This window comes from Argopecten irradians, chromosome 16 (assembly GCF_041381155.1).
Source record: "Argopecten irradians isolate NY chromosome 16, Ai_NY, whole genome shotgun sequence".
Taxonomy (NCBI): Eukaryota; Metazoa; Mollusca; class Bivalvia; order Pectinida; family Pectinidae; genus Argopecten; species Argopecten irradians.
In genome coordinates, this window is record NC_091149.1 from 18,500,574 (window position 1) to 18,523,804 (window position 23,231).

Here is a 23,231-nt window from a genome sequence, read left to right on the forward strand (position 1 = left end):
CTGTTACTCGCAATTCCTCGGAAGTTTTCTACAAAACTAGACGACAACAGCGAGGTGTTCCTAAAGCCGTGCAATATAACATCTCGAACCGTGCAATATTACGTTTCCATGGAAGCGTGCAATATAACTTCGAACCGTGCAATATGACAAGGTTTAATTGAACGGTCGGTGTAATAGTTGAAAATATTATATTTCTTCATATATAGATTTGTGCAAACAAATCATGTAATAAAACCCTGTATCGACCTCATCAAAATGCTATATTTGTATATTGTGACGTTACCCCCGAGTCGATATTCCCATTGTGACGTCACTCCCAAGTCGATATTGCGATAATGACGTCACAATACCCCGACGTCGAGTTCTTCGGGATGATGCAGTCGAGTCATTATCCATGCATCTTTATATTACTTAGTATAAAACAAACATTTAAAATAGATATCACGTTATATAAAAAATAAGGACTTTTATTTCGAGCCATATGGTGTTACATTACCCTTGTAGAATTTCAATTAATGACCTCGGGCTACGCCTTCGGTCATTATTTATTCTACTCGGGCAATATCACACCATATTGACCTCAACAAAGGTTCATAATTGATATAACATATCATACTAAATGAGTGTTCGTTTCAAATGAGATAGTATGCAAAGAAGTTTTCATTTGTGCGAGTCCTGGCAAACAAAAACAAGAGGCCCTTGGGCCTTAACGGTTACCTGGGTACATATATGGAATGAAACAATGACATATAATCACTATATACTGGCCCTTGATGTCGGTCAGTGATTTTACTAATTTGACTTTTTTAATCTATAAAGAGTAATATGCTTCCATCAAACCTTTCTACTCAGAATTGTTTTGAAATTTTAGTCAGTTTGACCCTGTTTTGTCTGGTCCCCCATTGGGTCAACGAGGACTGATATGGATATTCACTTCTTTCTACCACAATAGGCGGTGTTATTCAACTCTCAGGGTATCAAATAAATGATGCAGCTGTTAATTACAATTTGTACGCATTCTCATTGGCTGACACGATGAACTTTGACCGAACTACGTCTTTCTCAGTGTCGTGTCATCATTTGTCAAGGTCATCAATAATCGAGTGACGTCATGCTAAGCTGTGATCGCTGCTTGGCGCCGAAACTGCTGTTGGATAGCGTACTTATCCTCGTCGTATTCTTATCAGCTAAAAGCGGATAATTGTGGTAGAAACAGGTCACACGACTCGTGGTTGTTGGATATGGAATTTATTCCACACTCGTAAGTTATTTTTTAAAAGTTACAAAAGACACTCGCTAAAGCTCGTATCTTTTGTAACTTTTAAAAAATAACTCACTCGTGTGGAATAAATTCCATATCCAACAACCACTCTTTGTGTAACCTCTATATATCTAAGGCCAATAATTAACTCTAGTAAAGTTTGACTCATTGAAAATTGAGCAAAAATTGTTCATAAATGTGTTCTTCCTATATAAACTAAAGGAATCTTGACCCCTCCCCAGGGGGTAAGGTGAGACCCAGGGTGATATAATTCACAATTTTATCAAACACCTTCAGACTTTTCCATCTACAAAGAGTATTTGTATCAATTCCAGAATTTTAGAAGAAGATTTTGGAAGTTTTAGCCTATTTGACCCCTTTTGCCCCGCTCCTCACCCCCAGGGTGTCAGCCAGGACCAATATGCATATGATGTTAAAATGCTGTCCTAGGCTAATAATTCTAACTAAGTTTGACTCGTTTACTCTGAAAAATGAGCAAAAAATGTCCATAAATGTGCTTTCCCTATATAAACTATAGTAAACTTAACCCCCTACCCAGGGAGAAACGTTAGACCCCAGGATCAGATAATTCAGAATTATTGTAAAGACCTTTCAAGCTATGAAAAGTATTTAATTCTACCATTTCCAATATTTCAGAAAAAGATTTTTTAAGTTTTCGCCTATTTGACCTCTTTTGACCCCGCCCCTAAGACCCCTGGGGGTCAGTCACGGAAAAGTTGTTAAAAGGATTCAATGGCCATCTTATACCGATAATTCTGACAACTTTTGAATTATTTCCTATTACAAATGACCAAAAAATGCTCAAAATGTGTTTTCCCTATAAAACTATAGTAAACGTAACCCCCTCCCCAGGAGGAAACGTGAGACCAAAGGGTCATATTTCACAATTCACAATTTTCGGAAAGGACCTTAAGACCTTTCAATCTATGAAAAGTATTTGATTCTACCATTTCTAGCATTTCAGAAGAACATTTTTGAAGTTTTAGCCTATTTGACCCCTATTGACCCCACCCCTAAGGCCCCTTTGTTAATAGGATTCAATGGTCATTTTATGCTGATACTTCTGACAACTTTGACTCATTTCTCATTACAAATGACCGAATAACGCTTAAAAAAGTGTTTACCCTATATAATTATGGTAAAATCAACCCCTCCATAGGGGGAAACTAAAGACCCCAGGGTCATATAATTCACAAGTTTTGTAAAGGACTTTAAGATATTTCTATCTATGAAGAGTATTTGATACTACCACATCTGTGAGTAGAGAATTTTTTTTAAATTCTTGTGGGTTAGTCAAATGTACCCCTTTTGGCCCCTCCCACAGCCCCCTGGGGGCTGGGGACCATATAATGTTGATAAACGGTCACGATTTATTCACGAAACACTATATAAGGTGAGTAAAATAAACAAAATATTGGCTGTCACAAAACTTGTTCGCTCGATGTACAAAAGGTGTCATATATTGATATGTTGGGAAAGAAGAAATAATAGTCAAACTATATTATCTGCAATTGGAGAAACCAAGGACGGTGTTGCTATTATGAGACATTATAAAATGGATATTGGTCACCCTAAGTAACTGTTTTGGTGGTAACGGGACGCATCCAAAGTAACTAAAACTGTAATATACCACACAGCTAATTGTAACAATTTCGTTCGTTATTTAAGCAGTGCATCGCGACAGGCCTTACGTCGACCAGTGATACGCCTCAAAATATAACCTTTATATTAGACATTATATCTGATACTTGAAAGACGACTTTAAACCCCACTATCAGCAAATGGTTGGCGAGCAATTGAAATCGCCTTTCGTCCATTGCTCGTCATCCGTCCGTTTTTTGTTTCGACAGCGTGGCTATCGGTCACAATTTATTCACTCAAAATATGTCAGGTGTAAATTTCGTAACTTTATTGTTATTTACTGATATAAATTACCTTATATTTCAAGTAGTAACTATAGTTCATTTTATCCGCTTCAAAAGTGACGTACCTGTATAATTGGCGTTTTGTTGTTTTTGAAAATAATGTCGTTCACATGGTAACGGTCAAATCCAAAGTTTTTGAAATGGTTTGTCGCTTCGTAAAGATTGCTGAAATATTGCAGTTTTGTTTTCCTTATCTAATCATTCAAAAGGAAATACTACCGAGATACATGAAAACATCATTAACTATTATCGTAACTATTTTTTGCTGAATACTTTGGTTATTCGTACACTGTATATTGTTTTGTTTCTGTCTATACATGTATTTGTACATACCCATTTGTTCTTGCATTGCCTTTGCGTGGAATGCTTGCTGAAGCAAAGTGGAACTGGGGCAACCCTTACCAAGACAAATTACATCTCCATGTAGTACCATTGTACTATTTTGAAGTACGTTTCTGTGTTAAAGTAATTATAATTTAAAAACTTCGCAGTGACAATATATAATAAACTACATAAAATTTAAAGATGTAAAGGCATCCGATGTAAACAAAAGGAAAACCACACTGATCTATAAGCAACAGAGATACGTGAATACATGATAGACAGGATCACTGAGGGTTTTTAGCTGATAGCGTTTGTACAATTCTTCATGACAGTTCACTGATAGTTTCTCCAAAGATTTTCAACTCAATAATTTGCTTTATACAAATAAACACACAATAACGATTGAAAAGGTAAATAGAATATATCTTAACAACAATATCACAAATGATCATACGCAAACAAATTATAAAAGCAAATCAGTCGATAACAAGAGGCCCAGGAAATATCGTGACGTCTACCATTGGATTTGCAAATTAGTCAATTTGATATGTGGGTCCAATATCTTTAGCGCTTCATGTTGAATTAGCCGATGTCCAGTTGGCATTCATGCTCCCCTAATTTTCAACTGGACGCATTTTCATTTGATAACAATTGTATGATAACATTTAAAGATATTTGCATATCTAAGGAAAAAAGCAATATCGTCAAGGACGAAACAACTATAGTTTATGTGATCGATGGCACACAAATTATGACGTTACATGAAAATAGGCGGATAGCAGATCATGCACCCCTGAATGTCAAATGCACTTGGTAAGTATAAATAGTGGGGTTGCAGTGAAAAAGTAAATATATCTACATGTATATGAATGCTATTAAGCACTGTGGTAGTCAAAAATTTCCAAGATAGCCAAATATTCATTATTTTGTAATATTATCTGTCCCAAAAATGAGCATTAATAAATACAACCCTATGACATAAATGAATATCAAAATATCTATATCAAACAAGATATTTGATAATTGTATGTCTACATGGCAACGAACTTCAAGTTGTCGACTACCGCGCTTTAATTGGTGCATTATGCACAACTATGGTAAAGAGAGAGATAGTACTTAAAAAATTCCAGAAAGGTCCATTAAGTACATAAATATGGGTAATAACTCCTATATGAAAACCAAAGATGACTACCAGTTGGCCATTGTGTCAATGGATCGGTCCCAAAATGAAATATGCATAACTATGCTCACATGTGGAATTTGAACCATAGCAGCAAGTTCCATTATTAGAATCAAGAAATATGACTTTCTAAACATGGAATTTAAAATAGATCCTTAATACTCTCTGGCAAATACATGTATTTGTATCGAAATAAATGATGTTTTCTTGTTTCCCATCTCGATTTCTGATTGATCCCGAAATATTTTATACATAACTGGATCTACATATGAAACCCCTCCAGGACTTTCGGAGAAATAACAGAAACAAAAGACGAATGGATGACAATGGGGGAAAGGTTTTTTATAGCTCGCCAACCATTTGCTGATAATCGGTTAAAAAGTCATCTTTCAAGATCAGATAAATTCAATAAAAGTGTATTGGCGCTTTTCCACTGGAGTTGCATGAATGCGTAAATAACGACTACATGTACAATGCTGTATTATTCAGTTTTCGTAATTTTGGATGTGACCGTTACCCCTAAAATTCTAAGTGTGACCGATATCACTTTCATAATTTCTAATTAAGCACCGTCTATGTTTCTCCACTAGAAGATATAATGAATGAAATATTTTCTTTCTATAGTCATATATTACATATTAGTAAACGGGACGGTTTTGTGGCAGCTAAATTTATTTTTTTACAACTTGTTACGTTTTATTGAATAAAATGTGACCGATATCCCTGCTGTCAAAAAATATTGTGTCGAAGTGTTTGCATTATCTGAGCTAGTTTGACGACATTTAATAATTTCACAGAGTCTCTAACAATACACTGTCTGACGCACGATAGGTTTAGAAGATGCATTGCTTTTATGTCACAATTTCATCCGATTTTCATCTTGAAGCGGGCGTTTTTTCATTGTTTTTGTGTGCCCGATATCACTTCCGATGACGTAGGTTGTCCCCATTGTATATCGTTGTTACTAGCGAAGACAAAAAGTTCAGTGACGGAATGTTTGATAACTATATCACCATGCATTCATATAATACGATGGTATATATTTAGAATAATTGATTTTCATCATCTTCAGGTAATGTGATTGTGCCTAATTAAGGGCCTCAAACGTCAACTGTTTACACGTGTCTTGAGTAAACGAACTTTCAGACAAATACAATTCTAATGACCTTTTATCATTTAATGGTTAAAAAAATGTAATTGACGTCTACATTTCATTGTAATAATAGTAGCCGTGGTGGCAAAGTGGTTAAGATATCCCCGATATATTAACACAAATCCTCCATCTCTAGGTCGCAATTTCAAATATATGTGAGGCAGTTGCTAGGTTCTGGCCACTGGTCGCAGGTTTTTCCTCGGGTACTCTGGTTTTCCTCTACGTTCTAAACCTGACGCGTCCTCAAATGACCCTGGCTGTTAAAAGGACGTTAAACTTATAAAGTTAGATTCATCCAAATAATGACTTTTTTTCTTGATTCAAATTTTTAACCATCCTGCACTTGCAGTTAAATGACGATTAATGTTGCTGAATTGAATCGACTCGCGAACACTATTTTGTGTATTAAATTAGTTTAGTTCTTATACCGAACCAAATACAATAGCATTGATTTACATGTTTCAAGGTGAAGGTCGGACAGTAAAATACTACCTGTACGGAACATTGATCGGGTCGATTAGCTTCCCATAATAAACTACACATACCGAATAGGTAGTGTAACATTGCTGTGTGCTTCTGATAATAGGCTCTTTGATAGGGAGGTATACTGGCTACCCTATACACACTACACTGTACAACCTTACTGGTATATATGTTTTAGTTTGTTATTTATATACTGTATAAGTCTGTTTAACTATAGTATAGTATTTATTGATTTTAACCGAATTTCTTCACTGGAGGACCATTCCGCGTCTGGTATCTGTCGGAGTCAGACAGTTTGGTAAGTACATAAAATAAAAAAGCTATATGTGTTTACGATGTCGATATTTCCACTTTGATATGAAACTAAGAAATAAGTATTTCCCTCTGCTTAGTTCATAGTAGAGACATGGTGTTTGAAATTGTTATGTTTAATATGTATTGAATAATGTTCCAACAACAGTCATGTAAAGATCTACATCTCCCATTAATGTTTTGTTTTGTGTGTGTCAGTAAATAAGTCATTGAACTGGCATTAAACTCTGATAGACATTTCTTTAAACAATAATGGTGAATGTTTGACCAAGGTCAGCTCTTATATTGTCAGCTACATCTAAATGCATAAGAACATTAATCTTAGGTAATACAATATACGATGGACAAACATGTAAAAGATTAAGACCGGACTAATAAACATTGAACTGATGAAGATTCAGACAAAAAGAAGGAATTCTGTTCTATTTAATTGACGTCAATGTAAAATTTCGAGATACAAGTAATGCAAAAATATGTGTCGGTTGAACGTTTTCAAAAAACTTTGATGTTGTAAATATATGTATGTTATATCATATATATGTTAATATGATACCTTTAACATCTAACAATAAAATATTCTGAAATGAAAAATAGCATACCTGTGACGGGGACTTGGTATCAAGGTTTATTTACTTGTAAACGTTAACTTTGCTATGTAATCTCTATGCACTGATAATATCGATTGACGCCAACGATATTTTAGACATACCGAAAACGTATTACCGTCGTGTTTTTTTCACATTTTGTTTTGAATGTCAATGGGTTAAATCTTAAATAAAGCAAAGGGCATTGATACCGTGTTTATATCATAATTCGTCTTGACAGTATAAAGGGAGATAAATCTATTAACGTGCATTTATACTCAAACTCATTGGCAATATCCGAATATTTTATTCTTTTATGTCATGAAAGTCACGAATATGTTATAATTAGAATATGGTAAATTTTCGCGTGTGATTTATTTTCTCTAATTTTACATTAAAAATTCGCGCAAATAAGCCCTCATGAAAAAACCAACTACAACTAAAATATAAAGCGTCTTACTTGTTAATCGCGAAATTAAATCGCTGTGAAAATTGATCTAGGCATGAAAACGTAAAGTTAAGTCAACACGAAAATAAGATGGTTTACACTCGTCAGTTTACCTACGAATCAATATATAGTTATCGATAGGACCTAACCAAACATATATACAGGTATATACAAAACTATTGAATTTCCGTTTAGTAGTCAAATCGATCGCTAGCCTAGACGTTCCATAGGATCACCGATATCATTGATTACTGACTCAATAGTATGGCCTGATTACAATTCATTTTTTTGAACTAAAGGGAAATATTAGCAGTAGGTATGTATACCCGAATTACCTTTACAACTATTGTTATACGTTTCTGGAGGGTGATGACATAAATTCTGGTTGACCTGTCCTCTTTTCTTTTTTTCCTTCTCTCAGACATGTTTATATTAGTTGAAGGCTACACGCCAAGGTTTGGGCCTTGGGGTTAGCCTTCATACATGAATAATGTCCCCTCACAGGGAGGCTCTCACACGTCATGCATACATTTCATAGCAATTGTAACATCCATAAATTAGTCTGAAATTTATCATATTAGTTTCATTGTAATCTTCCTTTCTAACTGCTCTCAGACCTATTTTATTTATGCTCATTATATCTACTTATGTACGAATTAGTGTTTCATTCATTCATTCAATACATTTCTTCTAATTTTTCATGATTTGATTAACGTGATGTACAATTTTTAATATCATTAATCGAAATGAAGCGATAGTGTCAAGTATGAGGGACCCTCCCATGTGAGTATTTATCCCCACCTCAAAGCAAGCTATGAAAAGGGGACGAACTTAATAATGAGTGAAGTTAATATAAATGACTTTCCAATATTGTGAAATCAAAAACGCATGTGTAAAGATTGCTCAAAAGCTCCCCATTATTTTTTTTCTAAAAGTTGTAAAGATCCGTTTTCCCCATTTGTTTTTCTATTGATATTTTGTTGGCAGAAATGATCAAACATGTTCCAAAATTTGGAATGGAATCTTAAATACGACAATAGTTTATTATATTGATTTAGCAAAATAAGAAAATTAATTAACAATTTTTCAACTTTGGATCTTCCAGAATGATCATTAAAATTATGGTTTTATAGCTTTGTGTTGTTGTGTTCGTTGTACCAAACAATAAACTGTTTGAATAATCTTTGCACATAATAACATTGCAAAAATAAATGCCATAACGTTTCTGGTCTCCTGTTACAAAATGTACAATGTCTATCATTGGATAGTTTGATTTTTAATAAATGAGTTTAATTACTATTTAACTAACTTCTCGGAATTCTCTGATTAATTTTATATTGAAATAATTGTAATTTGGTTCCGATTGAACAGTTAATGCATTTGTATACACATCACACCAATTAAAATCATCCCTAAATGCAAAAATTAAATTAGATGGGAACACATGAATGGCTCAATTGCAATCAGTTGTTCAATCGAACTCGTTGACGATGACGGGAGAGAAAAAATATGCAACAGTCGCGAGATTATTGGCGTGAAAAACAGTAAATATAAAGAAAAGATTTTATGTTTTGCTGAATTTATGATGATATAATGATAATGGAACCCCTGTAAATTTTATGTAATCCGGCTTCGCCGGGGTTACATCATGTACATGTGCTTCAATATCATTGCATCCTCATAGCCTAAAAAATGAAAACTGAATAATTGTAATATTTCATCTCGCGATGCGGAAACTGGATGCTTCGCAGTCGTGGAAAATATGAAGTTTCCACCTCACTCGATGAAATGTAATTAGTATTCATCAAGAACAAGGAATATCCTCTATATATTCGTATCGTGCCTCTGTGTTATAGTACTCTTTTTATAGTGCTATCTTACTGAAGCACACCACAAGAGACACGGCTCATGCACATTCCCATCCGACCTTCAGCTCGACAGCTACCTTAATATCTAAATTTGTAAATATAATTGTTGCCTAGTTGATTATTGGTTGATTTAAGCATTGCTATTTTTCAGTATGCTAATTTTAAAACGTTGTTCAGTTATGACAGGACCCATCACCATCTAACTTGCTTACCTGTGTTCTGATGGGAGCCGGAAGTCATTCAAAAACATCCGTAAAGTCGAACAATCATCCTCAAATTGATCATGGTCCATTGGTGCCATGTGAACCATGCCAGGAACAAGGTCAAGGACTAGTTCGTGATGCCACTTCCTTCTGTGTACAATGCAGACAGGTTTGTTGCCAAACTTGCGCAGAAAATCACCGGAAGTTCAAAGGCAAGTTACGCACAATATGTGATGTGATATATTTTTTGCTTATTTGACACCAATCTCTGATTAATAAGATTTAAAACAGTATTGATTTTTATTTGTCATTCTATATTGAAGCATTGTTACAGAGAACGAAAACTGCATTGTTTTTCTCGAATTGAAAATTTTAAAGATTCGGAAGTGTATTGTGAAATATTTTGTAGTCATATATTCTATTTTTCGTTTTAAACTTTTTTTCCAATCCAATTTAACAACAATTCCATATATACAATATTTAACCTTGTATAAGTGATGAATAAAATATGAGTTATATAAAGATACGTGTAATAGAATATTTTATTTTCTAATACATATAGATACAATTTCAATGACATTAATGATGTCTTTCATCTCGCATTTGAATGACTCTCACAAGCAAACCTGAATCATAACAATTTCATGAACTTTTTTAATGTTATTGATCGTATCAAATATACCTACTTTTATCGCTCTCAATCACACCGTTACCTGTCTTTTTTGCAGGAACTCAAGCTCATCAACATGCATTATTTATGTCAGGCAATGGAGCCCGTCGATTGAACACACATCATTTCCCATGTGATCAATGCCGTGTCTCATCAAACCTTGATAAGCATACTGCCTCTGTTTTGTGTACTGACTGTAAACAACTGTTTTGTAATAGATGTCAAAGCGTCCATGACGACGATGCCACTTTGAAACCACATAAAAAGCGAGAATTAGCAGCGCATGCGCGTACTCACGTTTCCGATGGAAACGACTTCGGGCGCAGAGAGGAAAAAGCATCGGTAAAATCGGAACTAAAAGGACAATTTCGTCGAGATGCAAGAGATAACGGCCAACATGATGTTAAATATAAGACTGCTACCAAGAGTTCGCATTCGATCGCCGCAATCCACCGTGGTGAATTTACAGCTACTATCAAAGCGGATAAATATACCGCTAATATTTACGATGTTTCAACAATGGTAGACGGTAAAATAATTGTAATCGACGATAGAAACTCTAAAATGAAGATATTTACCCCTGACTATAAACTTCACGCGGTTCTTTCTTTTGCGTATCTACCTGGTAATGTCACGTGCATTAACGAAAACATGATTGCTATGGCGGTAGGTAATGAAGTGTTGTACTTCAAAATAAAAGATACAAAAATTACGCAAATGGCACATAAATTGGCCCTGAAAGGGGAAATAACCGGGATCGTTAAAAATGTAAATACTTTAGCTGTGACATACGAAATGTATGGAAGTAAATCAAGGATTGGAATTATAAAATCAAATGGAAGTGAAAAAGAACTTAATAAAACAGAACACAATTCCGCAACGGCGACAGAAAGATGGGGTCGGATAGCAATAACTAAAAATAGCCATGATGCGTCCTTAAATGTGGTTGTTCTTGAGGATGACTCGGGGAAACTGGGTTGCTATGACAACGAAGGTCAAAGGCTATGGACTTGTTTAATACCACAAGCTGGGAGCTGGCAGGGCGGGATGTGCACAAAAATGGGAGGTATTGCTGCTGTGGCAGACGTTTTCCTGGTTACTGATGTCATAAATCACGTGATCCATGTCGTCACGGAATTTGGAGAATATGGCGGTATTCTTGACAAAGCTGACAGACTTCACAGACCATATGCTGTCTGTTTTAACAATACTTCTCGCCTGTTATATGTCACCCAGTTTAGAAGTGATGTTGTCAAAGTACTTAGTATAAAGTAAGAGAATAATACAATAATGCAAACTATTAAAATGATCCTTTAAGACATTAAAATACAATCTAAGTAAGTGAGACATTTTGTACTCCTGAAATTATTCTAACCACGAAAAACACATTTGATTATCGCGCTGACGCAGTAATTATTGTAATCTAAAAGCAAACAAATTTCAATTGAATCAAAATATTCAGAATGTTCAAAAGTCCAAAATAAATGAGGAATTATAAAATAATAATAAAAAATGCAATATATAGTTTTCCTGTTTAATCAAAAAACATGTTAAAAATGCATGCATTAGATATTCGAGCCTCGATAACATAGTAAACTAGCTTTCTAAAATAGGTTTAACTCTGCCAACACATTGTCGTATAATAAATGTTTGTACGCGGCCACCTTACTACATGTATATGTGTGTCTTTTGAAGTGCGCTTCATTAAGATTACACTATATTCTGCTGTAAAACGTAACAAGAGCATGCTGCTTTGCTCAACATCGATACGCACTTAACACACAACACATACACACGGGAAGTGGCCATCGGATACCTTTGTTGTTAATAAGTAGACTGGTTCTACAGACCAAAAATCTGGTAACCCTTTGACAAATACATACATGTGTTTACGAGCATACCGGTTACCAACGTCTTGAAAAGTACAACCCGTAATATGCAGCTTTGTTTTATTACAGTCATATGATTCAAGCTCACTACCTAGAAGGATTTGTAGTGTATGTGTATACGGCATGTCGAGATAATAAACACTCGGTCCAATTCAGACACATTGTTTGATTAGATTGATGTCCTATTAACAGTCAGAGTCATTTACGGACGGTCTCTCATGTAATTTGCGTAAAATTTTGGCAAACCAATCTTTAATAGTGCTTGTTCATTTATCGTTAAAGCGTCATCGAAAACGAACGTATTGCTAGCAAAGCTTAGCACACAAAATATTTGGAAAAACACACGTAACACCCGCATACATGAACGATCGTCCTCAAATGACCATGGTTGTTAATAGGACGTATATCAACCAACATATGTGAATCATATCTGGAGTAGTAACGGATATATAAAATGCATATCGGCTTTCATTCAATGAAAATTAACAATTGACATTTTTTCCCACGCCAAAGTGGCTACATACTTGAAACTGTTACTATGATGTCTGGTTGAAAACCTTGGAAACTAAAATACAAAAAAGAACTGACCGACTTTCCGATGACCTATCTGTAGCCTTTATTATCAGTAAGAAGATATTTATGTGCATTCTTCCACTGTGATCTTGATAGTAGACCGATGCAATCTAAAGAGTAGATTACATCGACATGTTTCTAAATACAGAAAATATATTTTTGTTTTTCTACTGCTTCTTCAGATTCTGTAGTTACAAATACAAAATTCCACGTGACCTCACAGTGTTGTTTATAAACCGCCTTCCACTCACGTGTAATTCACACTTTAAGGTCGATAATGCTTAGTGTGATGTAACAGGGTGAGGTGTGCAGTTCGATGTCTCTCGTGGTATCAAATAGATAGCAATATAAAACGGCAGAAATCTCACATTACCAGGAGATACGACTATACCGCATATTCCCAAAAATATAAAAATATTCACACACACAAGGGATATAGCAGATATGGGAGGCCGTCCTAAATTGTCAAGGATATTAGCCTAATAAATTTAAAACCAGAGTAATTTTCTTATATGATAAAATTTGTATATGAAGAATATTGAAACAAGTAAAATATGATAGAAGCAGGGTCTACGAAATAGTAAACGCCTTATTTATACTATTGTACCAAATTTAAATTTTTTTAAGAATCATGGAACATTTCTTAATTTATACGACGAAATTTGGGTCGGTCTTTGAATGACCTTAGTTGTTAATAGGACGCAAGGAACAATCCACTTATCAATAAATGAAATGAGTAAAGCTTAAATACTCTTAAATGTGTCACTCTATGCAATTAATTAATTGTGTGTAGCAAAATGCGAGGTCAGATGACTGTATCTGTGTATCTCAAGATATTATTGGGAGGAAAAGAAGTTGCGGTAATGTAAAACATTAAATTGTGAAGGTAACTTTAACAATACATTATATTATTCGAACCTCAACTCTGAGTATTACGTCTTACATCTGCAATAGTTTTTCTAATGCGAACATGTGACCTGTATAAGGTCAAACATATCAAAATACCCAAATTTAATTTCTTTATGCGTATGAGGTTGAACAAATCTGTCTTGAATACAAAATTGATATAATCCTTGATTTATTACGATGTCAGGATGACAGTATAGTATGCAAATGTAGCTGCGATGGATTATGTTGTCGAAGTTTCGCGCATGCGCATTGTTACGCACTAAAATTAAACAAAATGGCTGAAACAAAGCATGTGAGAAAACAATGTATCTGAATCGGCAACATAGAGGAAATTAGAATGGAATCGGTAGCACACTAGGATATCTCTAGGGAATGAAATTCAGAGATGGCATGTAGCAATACGGAAATCACACGGATTCTGTTGAGACTCGTGTTGCACGTGGTGAGTTAAATTTCTACACATATGCCAGCGCACATACAACAGCAGACTAACTACATATATGTTTGATGTACTAAACTAAGCAACACGATCGTCCTTACATGACCATGGCCATAGGACGTTAATAGGAAGGCCATCCTTACATGACCTGGCTGTTAATAGGACGTTAATATAATCAACCGACCAACATAGGTGAAACCAATCAGGAGTAGTAACGGATATAAAAAAAACCAGATCGGCTTTCATTCAAAGAAAATTAACAATTGGCAATAGTTTTTTTTTAACCCAAACCCGCTTCATACTTGACACTGTTACTATATTGACTGGTTGAAACCTTGGAAACTAAAATACAAAAAGAACTGACAGACTTTCTGATGACTTATCTGTAGCGGTTAAAATCAGTACACATATATCTTATGTGAATTCTTCAACTGTGATCTTGATAGTAGCTCGGTGCAATCTACAGGGTAGATTACACCGAAATGTTTCTAGATACAGAAAATATATGTTTTGCTTCTACAGATTCTGTAGTTATAGAAGATTCCTCGTGACCTTACAGTGTTGTTTATAAAGAGCCTTCCAGTCACGTGTAATTCACACTTTAAGGTCGATAAGGCTTAGTGTGAGGTGTGCAGTTCGATGTCTCTCGCAGTATCAAATAGATAGCAATATAAAACGGCAGAAATCTTCCATTACCAGGAGATACGACTATACCGTATATTCCCAAAACATACAGATATTCACACACACAAGGGATATAGCAGATATGGGAGGCCGTCCTAAATTGTTAAGGATATTAGCCTAATAAATTTAAAACCAGGGTAATTTTCTTATATGATAAAATTTGTGTATGAAGAATATTGAAACAAGTAAAATATGATAGAAGCAGGGTCTACGAAAGAGTAAACGCCTTATTTATACTATTGTACCAAATTTAAAATTTTACAAGAATCATGGAACATTTCTTAATTTATACGATGGAATTTGGGTCGGTCTTTGAATGATCTTAGTTGTTAATAGGACGTAAGGAACAATCCACTAATCAATAAATGAAATGAGTAAAGCTTAAATACTCTTAAATGTGTCACTCTTTGCAATTAATTAATTGTATGTAGCAAAATGCGTGGTCAGATGACTGTATCTGTGTATATCAAGATATTATTGGGAGGAAAAGAAGTTGCGGTAATGTAAAACATTAAATTGTGAAGGTAACTTTAACAATACATTATATTATTCGAACCTCAACTCTGAGTATTACGTCTTACATCTGCAATAGTTTTTCTAATGCGAACATGTGACCTGTATAAGGTCAAACATATCAAAATACCCAAATTTAATTTCTTTATGCGTATGAGGTTGAACAAATCTGTCTTGAATACAAAATTGATAGAATCCTTGATTTATTACGATGTCAGGATGACAGTATAGTATACAAATGTAGCTGCGATGGATTATGTTGTCGAAGTTTCGCGCATGCGCATTGTTACGCACTAAAATTAAACAAAATGGCTGAAACAAAGCATGTGAGAAAACAATGTATCTGAATCGGCAACATAGAGGAAATTAGAATGGAATCGGTAGCACCCTAGGATATCTCTAGGGAATGAAATTCAGAGATGGCATGTAGCAATACGGAAATCGCACGGATTCTGTTGAGACTCGTGTTGCACGTGGTGAGTTAAATTTCTACACATATGCCAGCGCACATACAACAGCAGACTAACTACATATATGTTTGATGTACTAAACTAAGCAACACGATCGTCCTTACATGACCATGGCTGTTAATAGGACGTTATACATGGAAGGCCATCCTTACATGACCCTGGCTGTTAATAGGACGTTAATATAATCAAACGACCAACATAGGTGAAACCAATCAGGAGTAGTAACGGATATAAAAAATCAGATCGGCTTTCATTCAAAGAAAATTAACAATTGGCAATAGTTTTTTTTTAACCCAAACCCGCTTCATACTTGACACTGTTACTATATTGACTGGTTGAAACCTTGGAAACTAAAATACAAAAAGAACTGACCGACTTTCTGATGACTTATCTGTAGCGGTTAAAATCAGTACACATATATCTTATGTGAATTCTTCAACTGTGATCTTGATAGTAGCTCGGTGCAATCTACAGGGTAGCCAAACTTCGACAACGCAATCCATCGCAGCTTCATTTGCATATTATTTTGTCTGACGGACACCGTAATAAATCAAGGATTTCCTTCAATTTTGTATTCAAGACACATTTGTTCAATCTCAAACACATAAAGAAATTAAATTGAGATATTTTAATATGTTTTTTTCATCTTTCCTTCCGCTTATCGCATTTCACAAAAAATATTTATTTGGTTGGGCGAAACCTACCTTTAAAACCAGGGTAATTTTCTTATATGATAAAATTTGTGTATGAAGAATATTGAAACAAGTAAAATATGATAGAAGCAGGGTCTACGAAATAGTAAACGCCTTATTTATACTATTGTACCAAATTCAAAATTTTACAAGAATCATGGAACATTTCTTAATTTATACGACGAAATTTGGGTCGGTCTTTGAATGACCTTAGTTGTTAATAGGACGTAAGGAACAATCCACTAATCAGTTAATGAAATGAGTAAAGCTTAAATACTCTTAAATGTGTCACTCTATGCAATTAATTAATTGTATGTAGCAAAATGCGAGGTCAGATGACTGTATCTGTGTATCTCAAGATATTATTGGGAGGAAAAGAAGTTGCGGTAATGTAAAACATTAAATTGTGAAGGTAACTTTAACAATACATTAAATTATTCGAACCTTAACTCTGAGTATTACGTCTTACATCTGCAATAGTTTTTCTAATGCGAACATGTGACCTGTATAAGGTTGTCGGTTAAACGTCCTATTAACAGCCAGAGTCATGTAAGGACGGCCTCCTATGTATGCAGTGTGGTGCCTGTGTGAAGTACATTATTGTTATGTGGTGCGTCTTTTGGGAGACTGCTGTATGTTCTCGTTTTGCCTATTTTGTAATAAGGGAACTATTGCCCCTTTTTTGAGCTATCCTACTGAAGAAATGAAACAAGCACGCCTCACCTGGTAACATGATACACAAAACGGGCAAACCAGTCGTCCCTCTCCCTTTATGCTAAGCGCTGAGCAGGAACAGGAACGTCCACTTTTAAAGACAAGTGATGTGTGTGATGTGTCGACCAGGGCGGTTTCATGAACATTCCTAAACTCAAAGGAAATTATTGACGTAACATTTCCCATAGGAAAGCAATACAGAAGTTAAAAATCCGTACTGCTTTCCTATGGATAATTTTATGTTAAGGGATTCTAATTAAGGAATGGTCATGAAACTGGGCCCAGGGGACAGTGCCCAAAGTCTACCTCGCAGGGGCGAGATAAACATGTATGATGCTTTGTAAACAATAGTTACGGCACATACTTTAAACACTGTAAAATTTCCTTTTTTATGCCTTATGTATGTTAATGTGGTTTAAGATGAATTAAATTAAATTGTAGACCACAACTTCGCTTTTTATATGGTCTGACCTATATCATCATTTCGTTGCTCTGTATATGAAATGATAATTTTTTTATTGGATTTTATTTCCAAAATCAATTTTGCTAAAATAATTTTGCAGCTCTCATTTGTAAAATTTAACCTACGCATTGTAAGTATTGTACTTATCAAAATGTTGGCAACTCTTGGTGATGAATAACATATCAAAAGCTCTTTTTTGTTCGTGACGATGGAAATACGGCACATATAAAGTTAGTTAAAAGCTTACTGCAATAAAACTGAAGAGAAGAAATATAATATCTTAAATTTAGTCGCCTATCACGATGCAATTGGGGCAGCAGGTACAATTCTAACGCCCTACCGGCCATAGTCAATGTCATAATGTTAGTATGAACACAACGTGTGCAAAAAAAAGTCCGTAAAAGTGTGTCAATGCAATACATGATACTCCACTGCCGACAGAGCATACACGATGCTCATCATTTGAACAGTAATTGGTGTTTAATCATGTACATATAAACAAATATCTATTTAAAACCACAGCAATGTAAAATAGTTTATTTTGCCTTTGGTGCACGCGCAATCAGTATTTCATTCCATGTAGGACATAGTGGCAAGGATTTTTTTTTGTAATTGTTTTCAATGTTTTTATCTTGAAATAAAATTAGAAGCTCAAACTTTCCAATGGTGGTAATGGTGTAACGCAAGTAATTTTTGTAACTGAAGAAAATTACCAATTCGTCTGCTCCTGATTTTAAGAAAGCATACCATTTGTCAGCGGTCGAGCATCTTTAAACAAAATGTAGAATAATACAACAGATTGCTTGTCAGTTGTTGTCATAATCAGTGAAATATGATTTTGATACCGAGACCGCTATCTCCGAAACACATTTAAGTCCCAGTTATATCGCCAGACGCACAAGCCTGATCAGATAATATGTCTGTGTGGACTTTATATATAAACTCTTTATAGTAGAGTCACGCCGTTAGTATACATCTATATATATATCATCATATTATATTGCCTTACACCTCAAACATTCTGTTTACAAGCGCTTTGGCAGTTGCTTAGGAGTCTTGTCTTAAACCTTTACATATCCTTTACTGTATTTAAAATTACTGGACAATTTCAAGCTACTGATACAACCAGTTTTACGAAATGGGGTACAAACCATTTGTTTCACTTATTTTTATTACAATTATTATATGTACGAATGGGTCTCCTCGGCAACGTAACTTTAACACACTAGAACACTGTGCTCAACACTTCGATAATTTACGTGAAGGCAACAGGCGGAATTTTGCCTTTCAGCTCGACGTTATTTACAATGTTTTGTCCAATTTAGTAAACACCGCTGATGAAGAAATTGCTCAGTACAACGCCCTGGACGAACAATTAGCATCCATTGCACCGTGGAATATTTTACAAAATACACCGGATAATGCCGAGGACTTAAACAATGTGACGTCACAATTACGTGACGTCAATACAGCGTTGACTCGATCCCGAGGGGACGGGGATGCGTGTATCAGTGTACAACGGATGAATCGTCAGGAACGTCGACAACTTAATCGAAGATGGCGTCTGCGATGGAAACCTAGACGATCGCCGCGTCGGCTAGATGGTACGTAGCATTTTTTCGGTGGTATGTACTTATTGCATAGCTGTATAGTTTGATTGAATATAATTTTTCATCCACAATGTAGAATGGAATTTCTTTTCTTTGTGCGAAAGGTATTCAATATAATCTAAAACAACTTTAATTTGGCTTGCACTTAATATCAGCAGTCAATGTAGATGACGTGACAATTAATAACCACTGAAGTGTTTAAAGTACAGTAAAATCATATTAATTAAGATAAAACAATTGTAGCGATGAATAAGGCGTAAGTGCGAAAAGGATAAATTGATTCATCGCGAAATATATTTTTTTGTTTTACATAAATACTTATCTTGAAAACAAACATTACGTTGTTGCCGTAACTATTAATTATGTAAAAATGACATCGTTGTCTCGAGCTCCTATCGGTCGTATCTAATGGTCGTATCTTGATTCCTTGCAGGAACACATACACGTCAGATTAAGTACATCAATCTCTGTGCAACAGACATCTGTCACATTAGCGGCTTCGATGTTCTACCTAACGGGGATTTGGTCGCTGCCGACAGTGATAGCTATGCTATATACATCTTCAACCCAGAACAAGATTACCCCAGGAAAATTATCAAACTCGCCCCACTGGTGGTCGGTGATGTTGTTTACTCACACGAGTGGATAGTACGCGTCCATGTCAGGCTTATAAACCAAGAAATGGCATGGCTTTCCCTAAATCTACTGGACTCGACCAGCTATTTGATTGAAAGTGAAGATCAAAATTCCCGTAGATGGGATTCCATATCTGGATGCGAGTTGACCGATTCAGAACCGGAACCGGAAGCTCGAGTAGAGCCATGCGCAGACCCGGGCTACCTTCAAGCGATGACGACGGATCAATTTGGGTTTACCTATGGAGCGGTTTACACTGAACATATGGACGCCATAGCCCCGAATTGTACTCGATTTCCTTCGATTGCGAGTGGGCGATATGACTATATGGTGCGTGATATCGTGAGATTTGACAGAAATATGCTATATGTGCGTACAGACTCTCGAGGTCATCGAAGGTCATCTGTTAATAACTTGCACGTGTTTGAAATATTCGACTTGATTGGCAATGTAAACTAGTCAAAGTTTGATGATATTAGAGAGACAATGTGAGCAACAAAACAGGGCCGGAACTATTCACATTTAGATTTAAAGATGTTCTACCGCCGACAGAACATATAAACGCGAATTAGCGATACCAATTTTTCAGAACAATAACTAATTAATTATACTATCTATTGGGACTAACTAACACTCAGATGGCGCGTGCACAATCAGTGGTTTATTCCATATAGGGGAAAGTGCCATGGATTTATTTCCTTACGCAATTAATTATTTTTAATATCTATATTTGGAATTAAAGCTCAAATTTTTCAACGGTGGTAATGGTGTAAAGTAAGCAAATTTTGTAACTGAAAAAATACTTATTAAATCAGCTCTGTTTTTTTGGATGGAGCACCTTTAAGATTATATTTTTGATGTTGATATTGTAAATGTGTTGAACAACTATCCCTTTTTTCTGTTTTTTTTACATATGGGACATAACAATTCTCTTCTTTGCAATTAAAATATCGATTCCCTGTTATAAACACTTTGAAATGCATGCTGTTACTACGAAGCTAGCTACATGTCACATAAATAATGGATCCTCTAACGCAAGCCTGAAATTAGCAGATACCTGTCGATGGACACAATCATTAAACGAGGAAAACATATACAAATGTACGTTCATGGCACGGAACAATATTGTGTTGAATACCATGACGTAATCAGAGTACACATATTTTTAGAATATACTCTGAAATTTTGCCGTTTTTATGCTGAAGTTCTGCTGTATTGTTGTTGGTGTTGTTTTTTTGTTGGTGTTTTTTTTTCATTTTTATCTCTTTGATATGGTGATATGATGTTATTTTTATGTATTTATTATCCTAATTAAATAAAAGTTTAAACTTTAAACTTTTTAAAGTTTATTTTTAAATCGGATGGTTGTTTACTTTACAGTTGGTTCCGATAAGATCCATGTGGTGGTTCTGTGATAACACATATATCATAGATTTGTACTTATGAGTCATTATATACGATAACCATTTTGAAATATGGTGCATTGGTGTACTGGTTTTACCTGTTCGGTATGCTTATATATTATTCTCTTATACTAATATTTCTACTTTTGACGTCCTATCAACATCCACGGTCATTTTAAGTTATATATGAGCCGTAATTTTCATACTAATAAACCACAAATCACCACCAATTATTACGACCATTATGAGATTTACAATATCTATAACGCAAAGGTTTCAATTTTACAAGTACAAATACAAGTTGAAAATGACTTTTGATAGCGCAGTGGACTAAGAAGCCAATTCGTACTCTAGAATTTCATTTGACATGTTTACAGTGTTAATAGCAATTGTTCACCCATTTACGATACACTCTTTCAATTTGTTTAACAACAAGGTTGAAAAGTGTTTCTAATTAGTAAAATTATATCTGCTGGCCTTAAATATTCATTTTTGAATAAGTAATTTTACTTTGTTATCATATTAAATAAAATTAATGTCACTAAATCCCGACGATATCGTGACGTTAAAATAGAAACATTGACGCTACGTATTGATTTGGAGAAAAAACCTTGTGAAAATTAATGGAATTGTACGTGTAAATGTATATCAAGTAGTTTGGGAAATTATACTCTTTTTGTGTACAAGATATATATTAACTTTAAAGCTGACAGTTTATGTAACACAAATTTAAATTGAAATTGATAAATCAAATTGGTAATGTATTTAACGAATAGTAACTGTAGGTAAATTGTCAGCTTCAAATAATATTTCATGGGGTTTTGAAATAAATTTTGTCTGCAATTTTTTGTGAGAAACCTGCTACTCGGATTCACACGGTTTGCAAACATTTTTATACCCCGATGAAATCGAAAAATAGTGACCATTACTTAATTAGTCAATATCGAATTATAATAGTGCGGGTCAAATATAGGTACTTCACAGAATTGTATAAAAAGGCGATTCTTCGAGCTAACGTTCTGTTTTGTTACCACTCAGAAATTGCTCAATTCTCTTCTGTATTATTCAGTAGTGTTCCACTTAAGTTTGTCACGCAAGGTTAATAACTCTGTATTATTAACAGTTGTTGATTAATCAGCATGTTCCTTCTGAGTCAGACGTACAGCATTCAACTTTTTTCTGCGGTGAAAAATGCCTTATGACATTTCGACTTCTGGCAGTAGTATTATGGTTTTTTTAAAGACTCTTTGACAAAGGTTAATGTGATGTACACGGATGGCTGCTTTGTTGGATTCTGTGTAGAAGAAATTTTGTCCTCTGGTTCAGTAACACATCTATGTATATCTTCGGTATCGTTTGAACAAAGGTCAACCGACGAAGTATCTTCTCAGAACGAACGCTACAAAATGAAATTACAAGAGGTTGTCGATTTTTGTGTATGTGTTGGCTTTGAACTTGCATTGACAGTGTATGGGACAACGCTAACTGATTCTGTAGTAATATCTGACTTTCGTCAGGTTGCTTAGGGAAAGACTATCTGTTGTGCCACTCTTCTTGAATCATTGTATTGGAATTCACTGCTAGAATGCGGCAAACACTGCTTATCACATCCAGGTTGTACTGTCCTCAGCTACCAGCGAAGGTCTCTACAGTGTAGACTGTTTGATGTGGATCCGACAGACTCTAGTTTCCATGAGGTTGACCCAACTTTCGTCATGGTCTTCGTCACCAAATTAACCGAGGTATTCTTATTTATCATAACCTTACCCTTAAACATTTACCGTGTGATGATTTATATATAGTA

At 35.0% G+C, this 23,231-nt stretch overlaps 2 protein-coding genes across 2 annotated transcripts; both read left to right on the plus strand.

The window, feature by feature from the left end:
• The first annotated feature begins 6,427 nt into the window (after positions 1-6,427).
• On the plus strand, positions 6,428-13,697 carry LOC138310828 (uncharacterized). Its single transcript, XM_069252154.1, has 3 exons — positions 6,428-6,645; positions 9,737-9,974; positions 10,491-13,697. The coding sequence occupies exons 2-3, from the start codon at positions 9,782-9,784 to the stop codon at positions 11,705-11,707; spliced, it is 1,410 nt and encodes a 469-aa protein (XP_069108255.1). The 5' UTR covers positions 6,428-6,645; positions 9,737-9,781; the 3' UTR covers positions 11,708-13,697.
• Positions 13,698-18,814: 5,117 nt separating this feature from the next.
• Positions 18,815-21,293, plus strand: LOC138310612 (uncharacterized). The gene is made up of 2 exons (XM_069251891.1): positions 18,815-19,382; positions 19,822-21,293. Exons 1-2 carry the CDS (start codon positions 18,917-18,919, stop codon positions 20,481-20,483), a joined length of 1,128 nt encoding a protein of 375 aa, XP_069107992.1. The 5' UTR covers positions 18,815-18,916; the 3' UTR covers positions 20,484-21,293.
• The last annotated feature ends 1,938 nt before the right edge of the window (positions 21,294-23,231 follow it).

Bases quoted from the DNA above. Each gene is read 5' to 3' on its own strand.
- LOC138310828 (XM_069252154.1), top strand. From the start codon at position 9,782: ATGGGAGCCGGAAGTCATTCAAAAACATCCGTAAAGTCGAACAATCAT. The intron at 9,975-10,490 runs GCAAGTTACGCA...TCTTTTTTGCAG, and splicing joins AAATCACCGGAAGTTCAAAG to GAACTCAAGCTCATCAACAT.
- LOC138310612 (XM_069251891.1), top strand. From the start codon at position 18,917: ATGGGGTACAAACCATTTGTTTCACTTATTTTTATTACAATTATTATA. The intron at 19,383-19,821 runs GTACGTAGCATT...GATTCCTTGCAG, and splicing joins ATCGCCGCGTCGGCTAGATG to GAACACATACACGTCAGATT.